The sequence below is a fragment of the Chamaea fasciata genome, unplaced genomic scaffold (genome assembly GCF_029207755.1).
Source record: "Chamaea fasciata isolate MVZ Bird 193981 ecotype frontalis unplaced genomic scaffold, bChaFas1.0.hap1 SCAF_9, whole genome shotgun sequence".
NCBI lineage: Eukaryota > Metazoa > Chordata > Aves > Passeriformes > Sylviidae > Chamaea > Chamaea fasciata.
The window spans coordinates 29678701-29696052 of NW_027094094.1; the positions used below are offsets into that span (position 1 = coordinate 29678701).

The 17352-nt window shown below is 42.6% G+C and overlaps 1 protein-coding gene across 4 annotated transcripts in view; it reads right to left on the reverse strand.

Annotated features, from left to right (window-relative positions):
- Positions 1–12199: 12199 nt before the first annotated feature.
- Positions 12200–17352, reverse strand: part of RTKN2 (rhotekin 2) — a 38068-nt gene continuing 32915 nt past the window's right edge. For 2 of the 4 annotated variants that reach the window (XM_066191681.1, XM_066191679.1), the window contains exon 12: positions 14849–17003. In XM_066191681.1, the coding sequence (XP_066047778.1) occupies positions 16453–17003 (551 nt within the window). In that variant the 3' untranslated portion in view covers positions 14849–16452. Of the gene's footprint in view, positions 13174–14848; positions 17004–17352 lie in introns of those variants that run through there. The other 2 variants (XM_066191680.1, XM_066191682.1) reach the window with 2 other exon arrangements.

The window sequence follows — 17352 nt, forward strand, 5'->3', positions numbered from 1 at the left end:
AAAGCTAGGATTTCAACACACCCCCACAAGTAGGCTAGGAACAAACTGCAGAGAAAAGACCAAAAAAGAAAACTCCCTTTGCTCTAGATACACAGAATAATTCATTATGAAACAAAAGGCAGAATATTTAGTGCATCGCACGAGCTCGCCTAGGGCTCAGCTAACCGCCCAATCACTGCTTTTAGAGCTCTCACACCAAGCAAAGGCACACACAGTGGAGGCCCATATGCCCCACTGAGCCCGTGGCATGCACATGACCAAGTCCCGTTTGCTGCCTGCAGGAAGAAAGTGCCTTTCTTGCCATGCCAGCTTGCCTGGCCCCCGAGCCCAGCTGGCAGGACACTGGGATAGGGGGTAGTGAGTTGTCATCATCATGATCTTTTTTTCCCCCATATTCCCCAGCTGGAATAGTTTCTACCCATCAGGTGCAGCATGCTTGGTGCCTAATTTCAAGCAGCGGCTGCCCTGGGGTAGCCGGGGGTGGCAGACCCTTCTTCCTGCCTTCCACAGGGCAGCATCCAGCTCCCATGTTTGCTATTTTCCCCATCTTTAAGACAGCACAAGGATGTGTCACAACTGCAGAAGAGTCAGCTGGCTCCCAACCAAGAGAAATAGCAATGATCTTGATAGCATCCTTTAAAATAGCAGAGAAACCAGCTCAGACAGAAATTAACTACCCTGTGAGGTTCCGTGGTCCATAAAATACTTCCCCCGGCTCCATGGTTTTAAAATAACATGAAAGAAATGCTTTCCATAAAAAGTAGTTAACTAGCATTAGATTTTTTTTAGTCGTAATTCTGAGTCATACCCAAACAAAATAGCTATACAAGCATTAAATTATACATTAAAGAAGGCTGATAAAGACAGTGAATTACAGAGCTACCATATAAGATTTCAGATATACAGATAACAGCATTATTAACATTTCTATTAAAGGTGACCTACAAAAAAGGGACTAAAATAATCTGTGATGCTTCTGATTTCTCATGATGCAGGAGAAATGGCTCCAGCCCAACTGCCACCTAGTCTCTGCTCTCATCCCTGCTTCCCCTCCCCGTCCTCTCCTCCAATAATTAATGGAAAACACCAGGTTGCTTTCTGCAAATAGCCAGGCTAATGTTTCACCTGCAAAACTTCCTTGGAGGACATAAAATGGATGTTTTTCTCAGTGCTTACCCATGTGAGTGAGATGATGAATTTTCAGTGGAGAGACATTTTTTTTCTCTCTGTTTGACAGGTACCAGGGTTTGACCATGGCAAACAAAGGCAGCAATGGGTACAGGTGGCTGCACTGGGGCTGGGGGGTGGCTCCTCATGGAGGGCTTATTCTGCGTCACCCTCCAGTGGTTCCTCCCCTGGGGGTTTCCCAGTGCCTGTGAGGTTGGTCCCGTGCTTCAGCTCTCCCTGGGGTGGGGGTACTGCCTGCCTCACCCCTCCAGCCACCTGCAGGGTTTCACAATGCCTGTGGACAATAGAAAAGATGTAATTAGAAAATATAGAATGAAATGCTAAATCGATGTTTATATAGGTGGATATAAATACAAAAGTATAAATAAAATACTAAATTAATTTCTATATTTGTGTAAGTATTTTTCTCTGTAGGTTTATATACTTATGTTTATATAGATAACTATATACACTTTCATTGTATAAATATGTAATGTAAATATATAATTACCTCTGAGCCTGCTGCTCCTCTGTCCCTGGTGGCTGGGATTGTTTATCAGGTTATTTGGTTGCTCTTAGCTTCCAAATTTATGTGTAAGTAACTGATGAAAAAATTGCCATACACAGGTACACACAGAAACACACCAGCCAACTGCTCTGTTGTTCTCTTTTCATTAACCAAAACTTCAGAATTAGACAACACCCCATTTCATCTGATGTGAAAACAAGAAGCCAGCACACTACGTCAAGAGATGAGCAAAGGTGGATTGCATTTTCCCATCTGGAATGATACTGCAGCCCAACCAAACACTACCCATATGAGATAAAACAAACTTGAAATCATACAGCCTGACAACAACCCACTACATTATGAATTTACCTATGTGTTATCAGCCAAATCTCTGCCGGTGTGGACAGGTTTCTGATCCAAACCAGATCTACAAGGCAGTTGCAGATATTTCTCCAAACCACTACAAAACACATAATAATGGTATACACAAGAAAAGTCTGAACTGCAGCAAAGGCGCTGGCCCCTGAAGCAGGAATGAGAAGATAGGAGTGCCAACTCACTAAGGTGTTATGTACGTCAATGAGAAGGGGATTCTGCTCCTAATAACTTAGAGAGTGACATGAAAGGCGTTCAGGTTTCACTCCTTAGAATACCTCTGTCTTGTGCAGCAGCAGTCTGACCCCACCAGTCTCCACCCACCATGCCCCGAGCCACCAGCTGCCCAGGTCGCGGCGGGATCTGAGAAAGCAGCCATTATCCCCACCATCTCCCCACCTACCCCTGCATATCCTGCTTCCAGCTGCTAATGGAGATGAGGGAATATCTCCAAGAGTGGAGCCACCAGTTGTATTTTCCACTGGCTGTAGTTGGAGTGTGTGTTGTTTATCCCCTTCTCTCTTCTCTGGTGCACAATAGCTCTGCTCAGAAGAAGCATCTGTTCTTCATTTAAAGCCAGTGTTAAGCTACTTTGCTACAGGATTGATGGAGCCAGAAGGAGGTCAAACTTGATTTATCCAGGTTTGGAGAGAGTCCCAATAAATAGCTTGTCTATAGCACCTATTGATTATTGGCCCTCCCCCCTTCAGAAGAATTTTGTGGATCAAAGAACTGAAATCTACATGATAGGGAACAGCAGTTCCCTACTCAGTCCAAATTTGGCTTTTCAGATGAGCCCTTGTAAGGCTGTGGACTGAAAACCCCGGAGAAGGCCGAAAGTGCTGATGCTATTAGAATAAGGCTACATCTCCATATGGATCAGGCACAAAGGAATTACAGCTGCATGCTGGATACTTCAAACAAAGCAACAAGGTTACCTGGACTAGAAATCCAGTGGCTCTTCCATCTCTGGTGGGCTGGATGCAGGCTCTACACTCCTGCTGCCATCACCACTCTTCAACGTTGTTCCTCTTTCTCTGATGGAACGGGGTTTGGATATGCTATTAATTTTCATTATTTTTTCCAAAACCAAGTTCTTTTAAAAAAAGCTCTGCCTGTGTTAATTAGGCCTTCTGAAAGCAAGCTGTATTTGCTGAAACATGGTAATATAGTACATGACGCTGTGGCTGCACTGCTTCTGTCCAGGCTGGTTGCTCCGCAGAGCCGTGGTTATCACCATGTGCCAGATCATCCAGAGCTGGACAGCACAGCCCCGTGCAGCTCCCTGCTGCAGAGTGTGGACACTGCCTCAGCTGACCGGCACAGAAGATGCAGCCAGAAAATTAGCACCAGTGGCCCTCAGCCCTGTGCGAATTGCTCCATCGACACAGCCATCCTCACCAGGTGAGCAGCCCACAGCTTTGGCATTGGTAGAACTGAGATAGAGGGTGATAAGAAATGGAAAGGTGGTACTTGTGCCATTTTGTTTGATTTTCCTTATCCTGTGAAGAAAGGAGGAAGAGAAAAAGAAGGAACATGTCACTTCATGGATTCAGCCAGCTTGGAAGCAATGGGCAGGTGCAGAAGTTGGGTGTCACATTTTACAGGCCCTGCTGTCTAGGCTCCCACTGTGTGTGCCTTAATAGGTGGCTGGCAGTGTTTAAGCTTACGCACACACGTTTGCACACAATAGACAGGATGAATACTCAAGTTAATCATACTCAAGTTAATGGTATGATTATGACCTGGAAGGAGTATGAATGCAATCTGTTCCTCCCCCCATCCTGTTCACAGCCCCTGCATTACATTCTCAAACACTCTCTTTGAGATCCTACTGCCCTGTGACATTTTGATCTGGCTCCGGAACCTGTTCAGAAAGGTTTGCAACCTCCGGGAACTTGCACTGAGAGTGACTGTGCTGCACACCTCAGCACTTCGCAGGAGTTCAGGTGTGATTTCTGTCTGCAAGGTGAAACATTCCATGCTTAGGTATCATTTCTGCCCATCTCTTCCCATCATAACCAACTCTTCTGTCAGTTGTCCTGCAACGCATCCCACAACAGAGCTTCTGGGATCCATCCTGGGCAAATGCGAGCTTGTGCAGACTACAAAGCTGATCATGTTAAAGCTGGGCTTTGCAGTGACCTGGCTTCTCCTGGATTTTTCCATCCAGGTTAACCTCTCTTGTGTTAAAGGGAGTTTGGCAATGAAGGGACTACTTTATGGAGAGTGCAGGGATATTATTCACATCCAGTATTTACTATGGAGACAATTCATTGCAAATGTCTCACAGCTGATCCAGTCACTTCTCCTCTGTCAGACTCTCCAGAGAAGGATCTGCTAAAGTCTTCCAATGATGTCTAATTTCAGGCAGCTTGGAGGCCCCCTCAGTGCAGTTTGGTTTGTGCAGAGTTTGAGCATAGGATGACCACCTGTGAAAAACCTGATCAGAGACATTTAATTGATTTCCCTGAAAGCCGGGAGGGGACGAAAAAAACCTCGCCAGGGCTACAGTGAGCACTGCTGTATGCAAGCCCGTCAGCCCATCAGTTTTCCCAAGAAAACTTGGATTTAACCAATTGCTGTCCTCCTGGGGTTGCAAAAACCCAGATTTCACTGTAGTACCCCGATACAAGTCCCACTCCCTGGCTGTGCCTGCGCTGGGTGCTGCTGCCCGACATGGTCCCTCCAAGCTGTGCTGCAGGCAGGACCCACCTCTCACACCCAAAAATCCTCCAGCAGGTCCCGAGTCACACAGGCCGAGCTTCCCGGCTCTGTTTGCTCCATCCGTGTGTGAACAGGCCCGGCCTGCAGCCTGCGGGCATGGAGGCCGTGTAAATGAACACATAACCATGGCCATCCTCATTAAAGGATGTGCCGAGTGAGGGGTGCTGCGGCTTATGCAATCCTGCTTGGAACGACTGTGAGGAATTCATAGAATTCTCATAAATCTTGATCATTTCACTTTCATTGAGGGTTTTTACTATCCTTTTTAAATTTTGTTTGCTTTTTTTTTTCTCCCTCCATTAATCATTCTCTTGTTCTGAAGTTCCTCTCTCCAGCGAGGGAGAATTAAAAAGCTTTGCTTGGCAGAGCCAGTGAACCACACCACCTGCATACTAACAAGGATGAGGATATCTCTCGAGCAATGTGTGGGCAAAGAAGGGATGCATCCACTCGATTCAGTGTGTAGTCTTCCAAGAAAGCTTGGATGTTCTTTGTCAGCAGTGCAGCTATCTGGAGTAACCTGGTGCTAACCCATGTCTCACTGGCTTGGGGGATACTATTGTGAGCTTTGTGACATTTGACCATCTGTGTCATCCTCCGACTGCTGCAGTCCTGCAGTCAACCATGGTTTTGTGTGTATGGTCTATCCTCCAACTACCTTGATCACTTCTAAAAGGTCCAGTACCTTCAAACACTCTCTTAGGAAACCATTGTCCTTACACCAGGAAAAGCAGAGGTGTGGAGGGGAGGCAGAGGGAATAAGAGGAGCCCACTGTGACACTGGGAGGCATCCAAGGGGAAAAAGAGGAGTGGGAGAAGCCCTGAAGTAACCCACAAAGGAGATGAACCTGGAGGGATGCTGGAGCAAAGCCATGTGGGGTAAAGTCGCAGCTGTGCCAACACTGAAGCACAGAGGGTTTTGCTTTAAACGGGAAACTTGCGGAGTTGTCTAAAATCCCCTTATTCATGGGGCTCAACTTCCATGGCAAAATAGTCCAAAGTGTGACCTACTGGACTGAACAGCCAAAATGTCAATACAAATATGACTTTTTTAAAGGCAGCTGCCTCAGTATTAGGATCTGGGGTTGGCAAAGATCAACTTTCCTAGCAAACAATTTTACTTATGAACCTGCTTTGCTAGCACCTGTGTGGTAGCCTGTAGTGCTGGTCAAATGCTCAGCTTGTGAAATGCATTATCCCTTCTGGTAAAGGGGCACCCTGAACGGTGGGGGCGAGGCTGCGAGGGGGCCCAGCCAGCCCTGGGGCAAGGATCCCAGCCCCGCTCTGCCCACAGCTCCAGGGGTCAGTAGAGTGTCAGCCCCCTCCTGAATTACTGCCTCGGGGTACGTGCCACAGGGATGGGAGGACTGCAAGTGTGCAGGAGCTCATCCTGGGACACATCAGAACAGATGCTCAACACCTAACTCATGAAAGCTGTGTCTCCAGTGCCCTCCAAAAAGCCAACAAAAAGCCAGCAGGTTTGGGCTACAAGCAGCAGTGAACCCCCAGCCTCTGACTGACCACGCAGCGCATCACTGGTGCAGTGGCCTTCACAGGTCCATTGTCTCAGAATTATGTACCCTGATCATCTTTTTGATGGTAGTTTGGTGGTTAATAACCCGAAGGTTGCGGGCTGAAGTCTTATTTTTCATACGTGACTTAGTAATTAAATTACCCCTGTTGCTATTACATAATGTAAGCAGCAGCTACTTGATTTTAAAAGAATAGTCAAATTTGGCAGACAGTTCAGAGTAATTTCATTTTATATTGGAGTCTAATGCTAAGAGATTGTACAAAAAGCAGAAGGCAGCTGCCTGGAATAGTCTGAAATAAGCGTGTGGTAACCAACAACTATTATTATTGTATTACTGCTTATAATTCCCAAATGGAGAATTAAATTTCTGTAATAGATACAGCTTTTAACGAAAACAAAAATAAAAGTATTTGCTTTTTCTGTCAAGGAAAAATCTTTTAGGAAATGATACCATTGAATGTACATCTCCCAAGGGAGGGGGGAAGGAAAAACCTCCAGCCTTGTGAGATTCTTTTGCAAAGGGCTTCTGCTTTCCACAGATTCCACTGCAGGATTGTCTCAGATTTCTTCTAAAGGGCGCGCAGAAAGATAGATTTATTATTTAGAGATAAAAATGAGCTAATTAGATTTTTGAGCTATAATACATACTCTCTGTAACTGCATTTAGATTGCAATTTAGCATTCACTTGCGAAAAAATGACATTTCCTCTTCCCCACAAGCCAACGAGCCTGGGTGCTCCATTTCTGCCTCCTGATGTGTCTGACCAGGAACAGTATGGCAAATTACAGGGCTGGTGAATAGGAACATAGGATCACATTTCAGGCTCTGGGAGTTTAATATTGGCTAGTACATTTTTGACCTTAATTTTAAAAGGCTTTTACTTGTGCATATCAGTTTATGTGGGAAGGCTGGGTCAGGCATGGGGACCTGGGCACTACCCTGGTTTCCTGGCCAGACCTAAAAGTAACACAAACAATCAATGCATCTTTAATTTGAAATGCTTGATGACTAATCTCTTGTTTTCTTTAATTAATGATCTACAGTTAATCGTCATGAATGGTAAATTGTCTATTTCAGCATCGATAGGAAGAATTCCTATGGGAAAATGTTCCCCTATAGCTTTAATTTAAATATGCATTTTCACATCACACTTACCATATCCTTACCTTCATGCTATTGCATGATTACAGGTCCATTAACTAATCACATTTGACAACTTGTTTATTGAGGGGAGCAACTATTTTACATCTCTTGCCTGGGAAAGAAAATGCTCTAACAAACAATTATTCAGCAGCTGCAATCATGGAACACTGAATTAATTGCTTTGAAGATCTCAGTCAAGAAGATCTTGATAAAAAACCAAAGAAAATGTTGTTTGACAGAACGCATGAATGAGAGTGCCAGGAGGAACTGAGGCTTAGTAAGCTGCAGCCCTGCTCCAGGGAGCACTCCATGAGGACCTTGAAACACTGCACTCGGAGGAGGAGGCTGTGGAAAAGCTCGTGTGCTTGTTTGTTCTTTTATGTTTCGTTTATCAAAACCAGAAGTTACACGTATAATTTCATTTTAGGATCAGGATGCTGCTAAAACGGGCCAGAAAACCTGAGCACAGTCAGGTCTATAAAAGCTGACAAATGAGTATCTCATATAACCTCTGTGGATGACTTCTCCTGCCACACAAATAGTTAACCCAAAGGGTACTGTAAGGCTTAATGATTATAAAGCACTTCAGAACTCTCTCCCAGTGGGAGCTGCTGTGATTGCACTGGAGCGGGACAAAAAGTAGAACAAGGCATGTGGGGATCTCAGCTCTTGACCCGGCTGGGCAAAATTGTCTTGGTGCACCTTGGTGCTGGGGAAAGCCATTCACTCCGTGACAAGTATCCAGCAGGGCATCAGGACAGTTTGTATCTTGAGTGTGCAAGGTCGGTGCTTTGTTGGGACTAGAGCATTGTAGAAAATAGTGGGACTGCTGCTACAGCTTGATGATGGCACTGAAGACTGGAAAGGGGCTTCTGATCTCCCCAGCTCCTTTGTGACTGCTGCTCCTTTATCAGCATGAGGAGGACCAGAGTGCCTCACATGAGACAGTCCCAAACTGCTCCATGGACAACTCACAGCCTGCAACACGCTGGCCAATCCCAAACCACGCTTCCTTCTTTCAGCTGCTGAACCGTGTGTGATTTGCAAGTCAGCTGAGATGAAATATGTTTCTGCCAGATAAGACAAATTCCTACAGTGACAATGGACAGGGAAGGAGAGCTTAAAGATTCAAAATTGTCTGTAGTAAAAGCTTCAAAAGTGAAGTACAAGGACTAAACAATATCTTCTATGACTATTATGTCACTATAAAAAGCTGAAAAAGTTGCCCAGTAAGCTGAAGGGCAGTGATGATGTCAGGTGGCTTCTCAGAAAACATGCTGATTGGGCTTTTTGGTCACATCCCATTGGTAGCACAGTCAGCTTTTCAAAGCTACCTTGTTCTCACATTAAAAGTTGCTAACAGTTTGCTAGCATCATCTCTCTAGAAATGGGGAGAAACAGAATTCTTTTCCCTTTCCTGCAAGCCCAGGTTCAGAGGGTCTGTGAGGATGGTGGTATTGAAGTCAGTCATGAACAGGGCACTATTTTGCCAAACCCAGCATCCCTAAGGACTAATGCCTCAGAACGTGTGATGGAAACTTCTGACACAATGGTTCATTTTTAAAAGTGAGGGGCAGAGAAGCTGTGGCCTCTCCCGTGACTCTTGTTTAATATCAGTGAGAGCCCAAATTGAATTTATACACTTGTATATACCCTGATTCAAATAATTGTTTCTGCAGCAAGCCCTTGGCTCTCTTTAATGCTTCAACATGAGTCAGCCAGAGCCTAACTAAATCATTAGCTCTACCTTTTTTTTTTTTTTTTTTTTTTCTGGTATGGTGGACAAAATTTGCTCTGCCAAAGGAAATGTAGAAAAAAGCAAGTAAACAAGTTGTTGCTGAAGTTTGTATTAATCACTCTGTAAGCTGTAGCGATGCTGAAGACTCATGTGTTCTGGCCTATCCTTATGAAAAATGTAAATAGCCGGTTCCACATTAATGCTTGGAAATCGCTAACTTTACTTGCCAAGGAATTATACAATTATTTTAAATGAATGAACGGAAAAGTGCACATCAGGCTGCAGGCTCAAGTGGCTATTGCACAAGCTGGGTTAAACCTGAGGGGTTCCCAAGACAGCAGACCTTTATCCTTCTTTAGGATAATGATCAAGCAAATGTTTAAGAATCTTTCTAATGAGGTCATGAGTAAAATGTGATGTATTATTAGCCACACAAAAGAACTCTTATTAAACTAATAGAAAAATCCTGATATATTAAAGGCATGGGGTATTAAATCCAATTTGACCTGAAGCCATGTGTTGAATACCATTATTACGATCTGTCCTTAATAAAAGGCTTTCCATTTAGTTAATAAAATTTGAGACTCTACTAATTTTGAGCAAAGTTTCTTCCATGCTTGAAGGGCTGGTCTGCCCCACGTCAGGTGGCCCATGCTGTTTGATAAAGCTACAGCGACGAGAAGAGCATTCTCATCCTCTACACCCACTCCCCAGGTCTGGATCCAGAAGAAAGGGAAAGTTGCCACAGGTCCTCGATTTCCCCACAAGCCAAATATACAGGCTAAGAATCTGTCAACTCAGTGCTTCGGCAACTGACACTGCAGCTGATCCATCCAGTCATGGGAAGGTCAGTCAGTTAAATTGCTCTCAGTTTATTTCAAAAGCTCTCAATCCTTTTGTGCAGACATTGGACTGAAGAGTAATGACCACTCAAAACCAGAGGAAGTAAAGCAGCTGCTGCCATCTGAAAAACAAATGCTGTGAGGACAAAGCAGCTCACTCGTGCCAGCCACGCAGTTATAACAATTTTTCCTGCTACTGAGAAATCTGTGAGATGTTAAGCTCACCATAACAGCACTAAGATCTTCCCTTGCCTAAGTCACATCTTTATTTAGGCACACACCATTCTGGCCACAGAGTGACGGAAATATTTTTATTTGGTTTTTGCTAATGCAGAATGAGTAGCTAAAATGGAGGCAATATTAATGAACATATTCTGTTCCTGTAAATCAAGAGCGCCCCTGAGTGAGTAGTGCGTGTTCAGCTCTGGGCACCCAGCTCAAGAAAGATATCATCAAAATACATGTGGGATTTGGAAATAGACACTAATTAGAAAATGGAAAATATAATCCAAACAAAGATGGAAAAGACTGGGACCATTTTCCTTTAGGATGAAAAAACTTAATCAATGATATTTGTATTTTGGAACACTTTTATAGTCAGTGACAGAAAAAGGCATGTGATGAACACTTGCTGACCCTTTCCTTCTTAGCAAAAGAAAATACACAAATTTTAAAGCTTGGAAAGAAAACTCACGTGGCATATCATCAAGCTGCAAGTGCTACAAGACAGCAGCGATGCCAAAATTTAAGTAAGTGAAAGAATACAATTTTTTACTTTTAACTGTCACTCTGAATTCATGTCCAGACAGAGACATAAAGTGAAACTTTGACAGACTAAAAGGCTTCCCACGTCTGCATATTAAAAAGCCCTTAATTACTAAGGGCTGGGAAGAGGCTGTGTATGAAATGACTTTCTTCTGCAAGTATTCCTGTATCACTACCTAGCACCGGACAAGAGCTGAAAAAACCCCTTCAGATGAAACTATACATATTAGAAATAATATCTTTTTTGTAACTATTTTGCAAGAAGTTTATAGAAATGTGAAGAAATACCATAACAGAATAAAAGACACTTCACTAGTTATTATAAATTTTCTTCCTTTGGGGAGGTACATAAAAAACATTTAGAAAGCTATCTTGACATAAAAATCTTGAGAGATTGTTCTTTCCTCATAAAAAGCAATTTATTTTGATGCCTCACAAACTGGGTTGGTTTTTTTTTTGTGAGTATATAATACATATATGGAACAATTACAGCTTAACCATTTGCTAATGGGTATATGAAGAGATGATATGTTTTATTCCCATGATCCCTTAAAGCAAACTGCAGCAGCTTTAGCTGCAGTACAATTTTCATTAAATCAGTCAGCTGCACTGTCTTGCCTTGCAGTTGTCAATCCCACTTTGTTTCTTTCATGGACTCTTATTCTAAAATTAAAATGTCTAGCAATGCCTTTTGCATTTATTACAGTAATTTTATAACTGGGTCAAAAGAACACTTTACTTTAGCGGCTCAGTTAGTTCTAAATTAGCAGTGCCACACTGAGCTCTAGCTGGTGAGGTGGATAAGAGTTCCCCCTCAGCACAAGGCTGCCCGTGAAAGGAAAACAATTAATGGATGTATTAATTAATTAATTAACGGATGTCAGTGGTTCAGTTATGAAGCCACCTTACAAAGCAGAGAGCAAGATGTAAATCTGCTTCATGGCATGTTTTCCTGCATGACTCAGATGAAACCTAAACCAGGATGTTTTGTTTTAGCACATTTGTGGATAAAAGGTGCATCTCAGATAACATTTGTTACATTTCCTGCTCGCACAGGGTGGTGTCCGTTGGATTCACTGGATGGCAGACAGCACTGATCTAACTGAAAGCCAGTTCAATGGCTTTTCCTCCCTTCCTCCAGGTCAGAAAACTGAGGTTGGTCCTGTTTGCTGTTGTCAGTGTGAGCCTACAGGGCTACATTCATGGCAGGCCCAAGGGAAAAGTAGCTACTCCTGAGTTCTCTCATTTTACAGCAGTCAGCACACATGGTTTATACACTGGAGTAAAGCTTAATGTAGTTCCAGATGGAAGAAAATGACACCAAAACCCTTTTATTCTAGAAACGTTTTTAATTTCACTTGCATATTTTAACAAAAATACAATATGCTAGCAGCAAAATAAGAAGATTTCTGTTCTAACATTTCACAATACATTAGTGTCCAAATCTTCATTTTTCTATTAAGGCAGTTTGCATTAATTAAAAATCAACTATGAATACTACAGCAGTATTTCCAAATACATACAAGCCACCACAAAATAGCTATTAGTGTTATTATCACAGGAAGAAAAACATCACAATACTAGTAAAAATGTAAGCATTTGCAGGTAATGCCTTTAAAACCACAGAAGGTACCATCTACCATTCCCCAAGACCAAGTAAACAGCTGAAGACATTAGGTAAATATAAAAAGTTAATAAATTAAGTCTTTGTTCAGTCAATATTTCAGAAGCTCATGTTCTGTGAAATTTAAGTTTGAACTAGCAATTGCTTTCAAGCTGTATTTCCTAAAAGAAGAGTTCAGGCTGACTCCTGTCTCTGCCCCACTTCAAGGCTGCATCCGATCACTTAGTTCTGGTTCTAAGCAGCATGAACTCATCCCAGCAGAGAACAAACAGGGACAGTTTTCAGAGCACGCCTAACACGTTCCTCAGAAAAGTCTCTAATTCCAGGCGTAGTTCCGCAGGTGCCACCAACATTCCCCCTGTGCTACACTGGATCCTTTGAGCCATTCATCCTGGGAGAAGTGTTTCTCAATGGACTTCCCTGCCAGGCCATAGCATTCCAATTTGCCTACACAAATGTGAACACGGGAATGGGACACAAGGGCTGGGAGAAGCCACAGCGTCTTCTGCTGTTCGCCAAGCCTCATCCCAGCAGGAGGCTCCCAAATGACTTTGGGTTTTGATCACTGATATTTTGAGTCGTGCAATTAAAGCAACCTCATGATCAAACAGCTGCTAAGGCGGTGAAACATTTCATTCTCCTGTGCTGCCTGGGAGCAGCAGTTCCTTGAGGGGCACGGACTTCATTGGATAGCTGAGCTCTGCGTTTCCTGGTAGCCTGCAGGTTTTACTGGTTAAACAAACTTGCTTCACAGAAGATGCAAAGGCAATAATGGCCACACAGAAGTGGGGGTGGGGGAAGAAAGACGAAGTAACAATAAATACTAAAACCTGAAGTCAACTCTTTCTTCATAATAGGGATTATATAGTTCTGAAGCAGATGAACAGAATAATTAACGGCCTTGTTTGCCTAGTGGTGGTCACTGCAATATCTGGAACTGACTCACATGAGTCTAATTTAAGGATAGATATAAAATATCAACACAACTTCATGGAGCTTCGTGGTCATGAACAACAGATTGCATTTTACTCTTTGATACATATATCTAGCTTGGTTTGCAAAGACACCTGCACTAAGGTGTTACCCACAAGAACCCTGAGTAACTTTCTGCAAACAAGACGAACATGTAATTTTCTTTAAAATATCATAATAATAATTTCAAGATACAGTATTAATAGGGATTCAGCAAGGAATATAGCTGTTTGCCATCTTACTCAAAGTTTTAAAGGCTCTGGGATAAGAGGGACAGAAATTCAGTGGCCTGTATGTTTGCTTTTCCCCTCCCCCTACCCATGTCACTGATGTAATAAAAACTTATCACCTCTCTCTACAAACCTTGCCTTGCATTCAATTTTAAAAATCAATGATCTGGAATAAACTGTAAAAATCACTTGCAATAAATTTGCAAAGGACATGCAGACTGCTGGACTAGTAAAGAATGAGGACAGGTCACTTACACAGAGCAATCTGGATCACTTCATGAGCAGTATTTTAACACTGGTAAAATACAATCTGTATTTCCAAGAAAATATAAAGTAGGATAATAAGAGGATGATGTATCACATTCTTGAGGAAGACTCTGAAGAGGACTTGGCCCATAAAAATCAGCGTCCAAGGCAATGCTTCCACAAAAAAAAAACCCAAACCAGATCATGCAATTTTTGAGGAAAGAGAGAGAGGGAGATATTCATCAGAGTAAGAGGATCACATTATGGCTCTATACAGCCCTGAGGGATCACTATTGACATGTGGCATCTAATTCAGATGTCACCCTTACAAATATTTCTGCACATGAGAAATCCAGAGAAGAACGTGAAGATTAATTAGCCTTGGATAACATCCACTGCCACAGGAAAGTTAAGGAATTCAGTACGTCTCATCAGAGAAAAGGTTAAAAGGGACATAATCATGATTTATAACTACACACAGGCAATTAGAAAAGCTGATACTACAGAGATCAATATAAGCAATCAAATGCATAAAAAGACCAAAATAACTTAAGGTGGAGCTAGAAATGCAAATAGAAAATCAAGTGAAAAATGTACCTGGGGTAATTAAGTATTGCAACAGGAGGTATGAGTGAATTCTCATCACTTGAAGACTTCAAATTAATATTAAATGCCTTGCTAAAATACGTATGTTCAGTTCCAAACAAAGCCACTGAATTTATTAGAGAAACTGCTTGTTGAAATTCAATTGCCTGGTGAATTTAAAAATAAATCCTCATTATGGCGCCTTCTTTCCTTATATATTTATGAGATTTTTTTAAAAAATATAACTACAAAGCAGTAAAAGGGGGTTACCAGGAAAAAACCCACCTTTTCTTTCTGAACACAGAAACATTTAAGGCTAGATTAAGCTAAATAAACTGCAGCTGCATTTTGGAAAATATGCTTCCCACCCCTCCCCCCCCCCCCAGTTTTTCCCATTTCTTTTTCAGAATTGTACAGTCCACTTAGTCGACGGTCTGATTTACACAGTTTTTCTTCAGTTTTTCTGTTCCTATTTATAAGCCATTCACAAACCATCCATTTAAGTAACAGCATGATTTATTGTAAGAATGATTATGGTTGTTTCAGTGGGAAAATGGAATGTGATTAAACGAAGAATGAACAAGGACATTCTGGAACAAAAGGCTCTAATCCTGCAAAAGGATTTGTAAATGAAACCTGCCTCTCAACCCCATCCCAAACGAACTACTGAGGGAATTCAGCAGATACCTTTACAACTGTGCAGCCAAGAGCTTAGCTGAAGACAAAAAATTAGATAAAATCAACCAACCAACCATGCCCACAGTATCTTCTGGAGAAATGGTAAATCTCCCAGAATCATCCACACTTCAGAAAAAAAAAAAAAAAAAAATGAACTGTATGTATACAGTTGCTGATATGACCCCTCAACACAGGTCTGAACACCATGACTCCAGAGGGAGAACTGTAAGCAGACCTTTGCCCTTGGATAAATTCCAGCATCTGAGACAAATGCATCAACCAAGGAAATGGTTAGGTATTTAAACAGTGGATCCAAGAGAACACAGCTTTTCCTCGTGGAGTAGATGCTTCTTCCCAGGTGCCACAGGAACCCTAACAACCCATCCTTCTTAGCGAACTGGTGAACAGTCTGATGGAAGAATATCAAAGCTCAGTATCTTCACCTGAAGTGGTTATTCTCTGCTATTGCTAAAAGAGCAAGTAGTGAAAAAACCTGTTTGCTTAGCAGTAACACTGCCTGTTTACAAACCAGCTCCCTACTAGGAACAGCAGAGAGGCTCCGCAGAGGAGGAGCTGTGTTAGAGCCACGTTTGTCAGCAAAAACAACCCTAAGATGAGCACGTGCTCATACCCAGAAACTGCTTTTAAATGCTTGTCTTAGCCCAAAATAAAAAGCAGTGATGGATCACATCCTTGCTCAAAGACAGATAACCCTGGTCCATTCCAATAGCACATGAACCAGCAGGAACTTGGGAAATCCCACACTGAATTGATAGAACTGCCTCAGAAACTCATCTGGAGTTACAGAGCCATTCAGAACAGCACAAAAGCTTTTCATACTTGATTACCATATAAAGCAGTGTTTCCTAAACAGCAAGGGAGAGAGAGGATGCAGCAAGCATGGAGCCCAAGAAAATCAGCTTTGCAAGATCTGTGCTGAATATGTGTGAATTCCCACTTAAGTAGTCAGAGGAGCTGTGGATGGGCTAAGCTGAGGGACTGGAAGAAGGCACTGGAAACATCCCTGCTTTGGGGACAACTGAGGTTACCCTGTGGTTTTTCCAAGAGAAAAGTACCGAACTATTGTTTTCAGAAAGAGCACCATTACTCCAGACAGAGGCAACCCCCCGCCATATTCTAGTGCAATTACTTAGATGAGCACTAATGAATACAGCTGAGATGGCAGCTAGCAGTAATGCCGGGGCTTACAGGAAACACTTGAGCTATATGCTCAAATCTGCTTTTAATGAAGAGTATTAGGAGAAGGCTGAGAAACTTTAAATTCCAAAGACTCCTCTAAGCTAAATATGATGCCTACAGATGCAACCAGGACCTGGGGTCTAGTATTTCTGTGATGCCTTTCTGTCTAGGGGTTGGTACTGGTTTGGTTTCAGACTTGGTCTTGCCCACCAGAGAAATGGGATTCCCCAGGCCAGCTAAACCACTTTTTCTACAAGGACCAATTCTGCGAGGAGGAGCAATGGGGGTTTGCAGCTGCTGCGTTTTCGTAGCTAACACTGACTCAAAGGAAGAGCTACTGGCAGGTGTGTGGTCAGGCTTCCCCCAGTTTTCCTTGCCCAGTTGCTCTGTGCTCACCTGTGCTTTTGCACTGTATGGTGACTTATCAGAAGGTGGAGGCGGAGCTCTTCTTTTCTTTCCTCTGCTGCCATCAGGACTCGTATCTCTTTTGGAGTCCAGATGCACGTTCTTCTGAACAGTCAACTCATGAGATCCATCAAAGAGTGATGCCCATAGGGCAGATGCAGACTCTTTTTGCTGGCCAAGAAGGAACTCACCATCACTCTCTTCAATTTTCCTTTGTATGATGTCAACTAAGCCCTCATGTTTCACTGGAGAATCAATGCCTGTAATTTTAAGGGACAGCAATCAACCCAGATTAAAACACCACCAATGATTTTACTTCTATCTATTTTATTATTATTGCTCAGTATACAAAGATGTATTAACTGTCTCACCAAGTCTGAACTACTAAGAGTATTAATGGATGAAATGGAAACTACTACATATGCTATCCAAGAGAGAATTGAGGTGACAGGAGGGAATTATTTTCGTGACAGCTGGCATTGAGGCAGCAGGGTAGGCACGGATATTTCTTTCCAAGTAAAAGAAAAAATAATGTACTATTGAGAAACCTGTATGTATTAGTTATTAAGCATTTTGTTGTATAGTCCTTTGAAACTTTCATTTCACAGG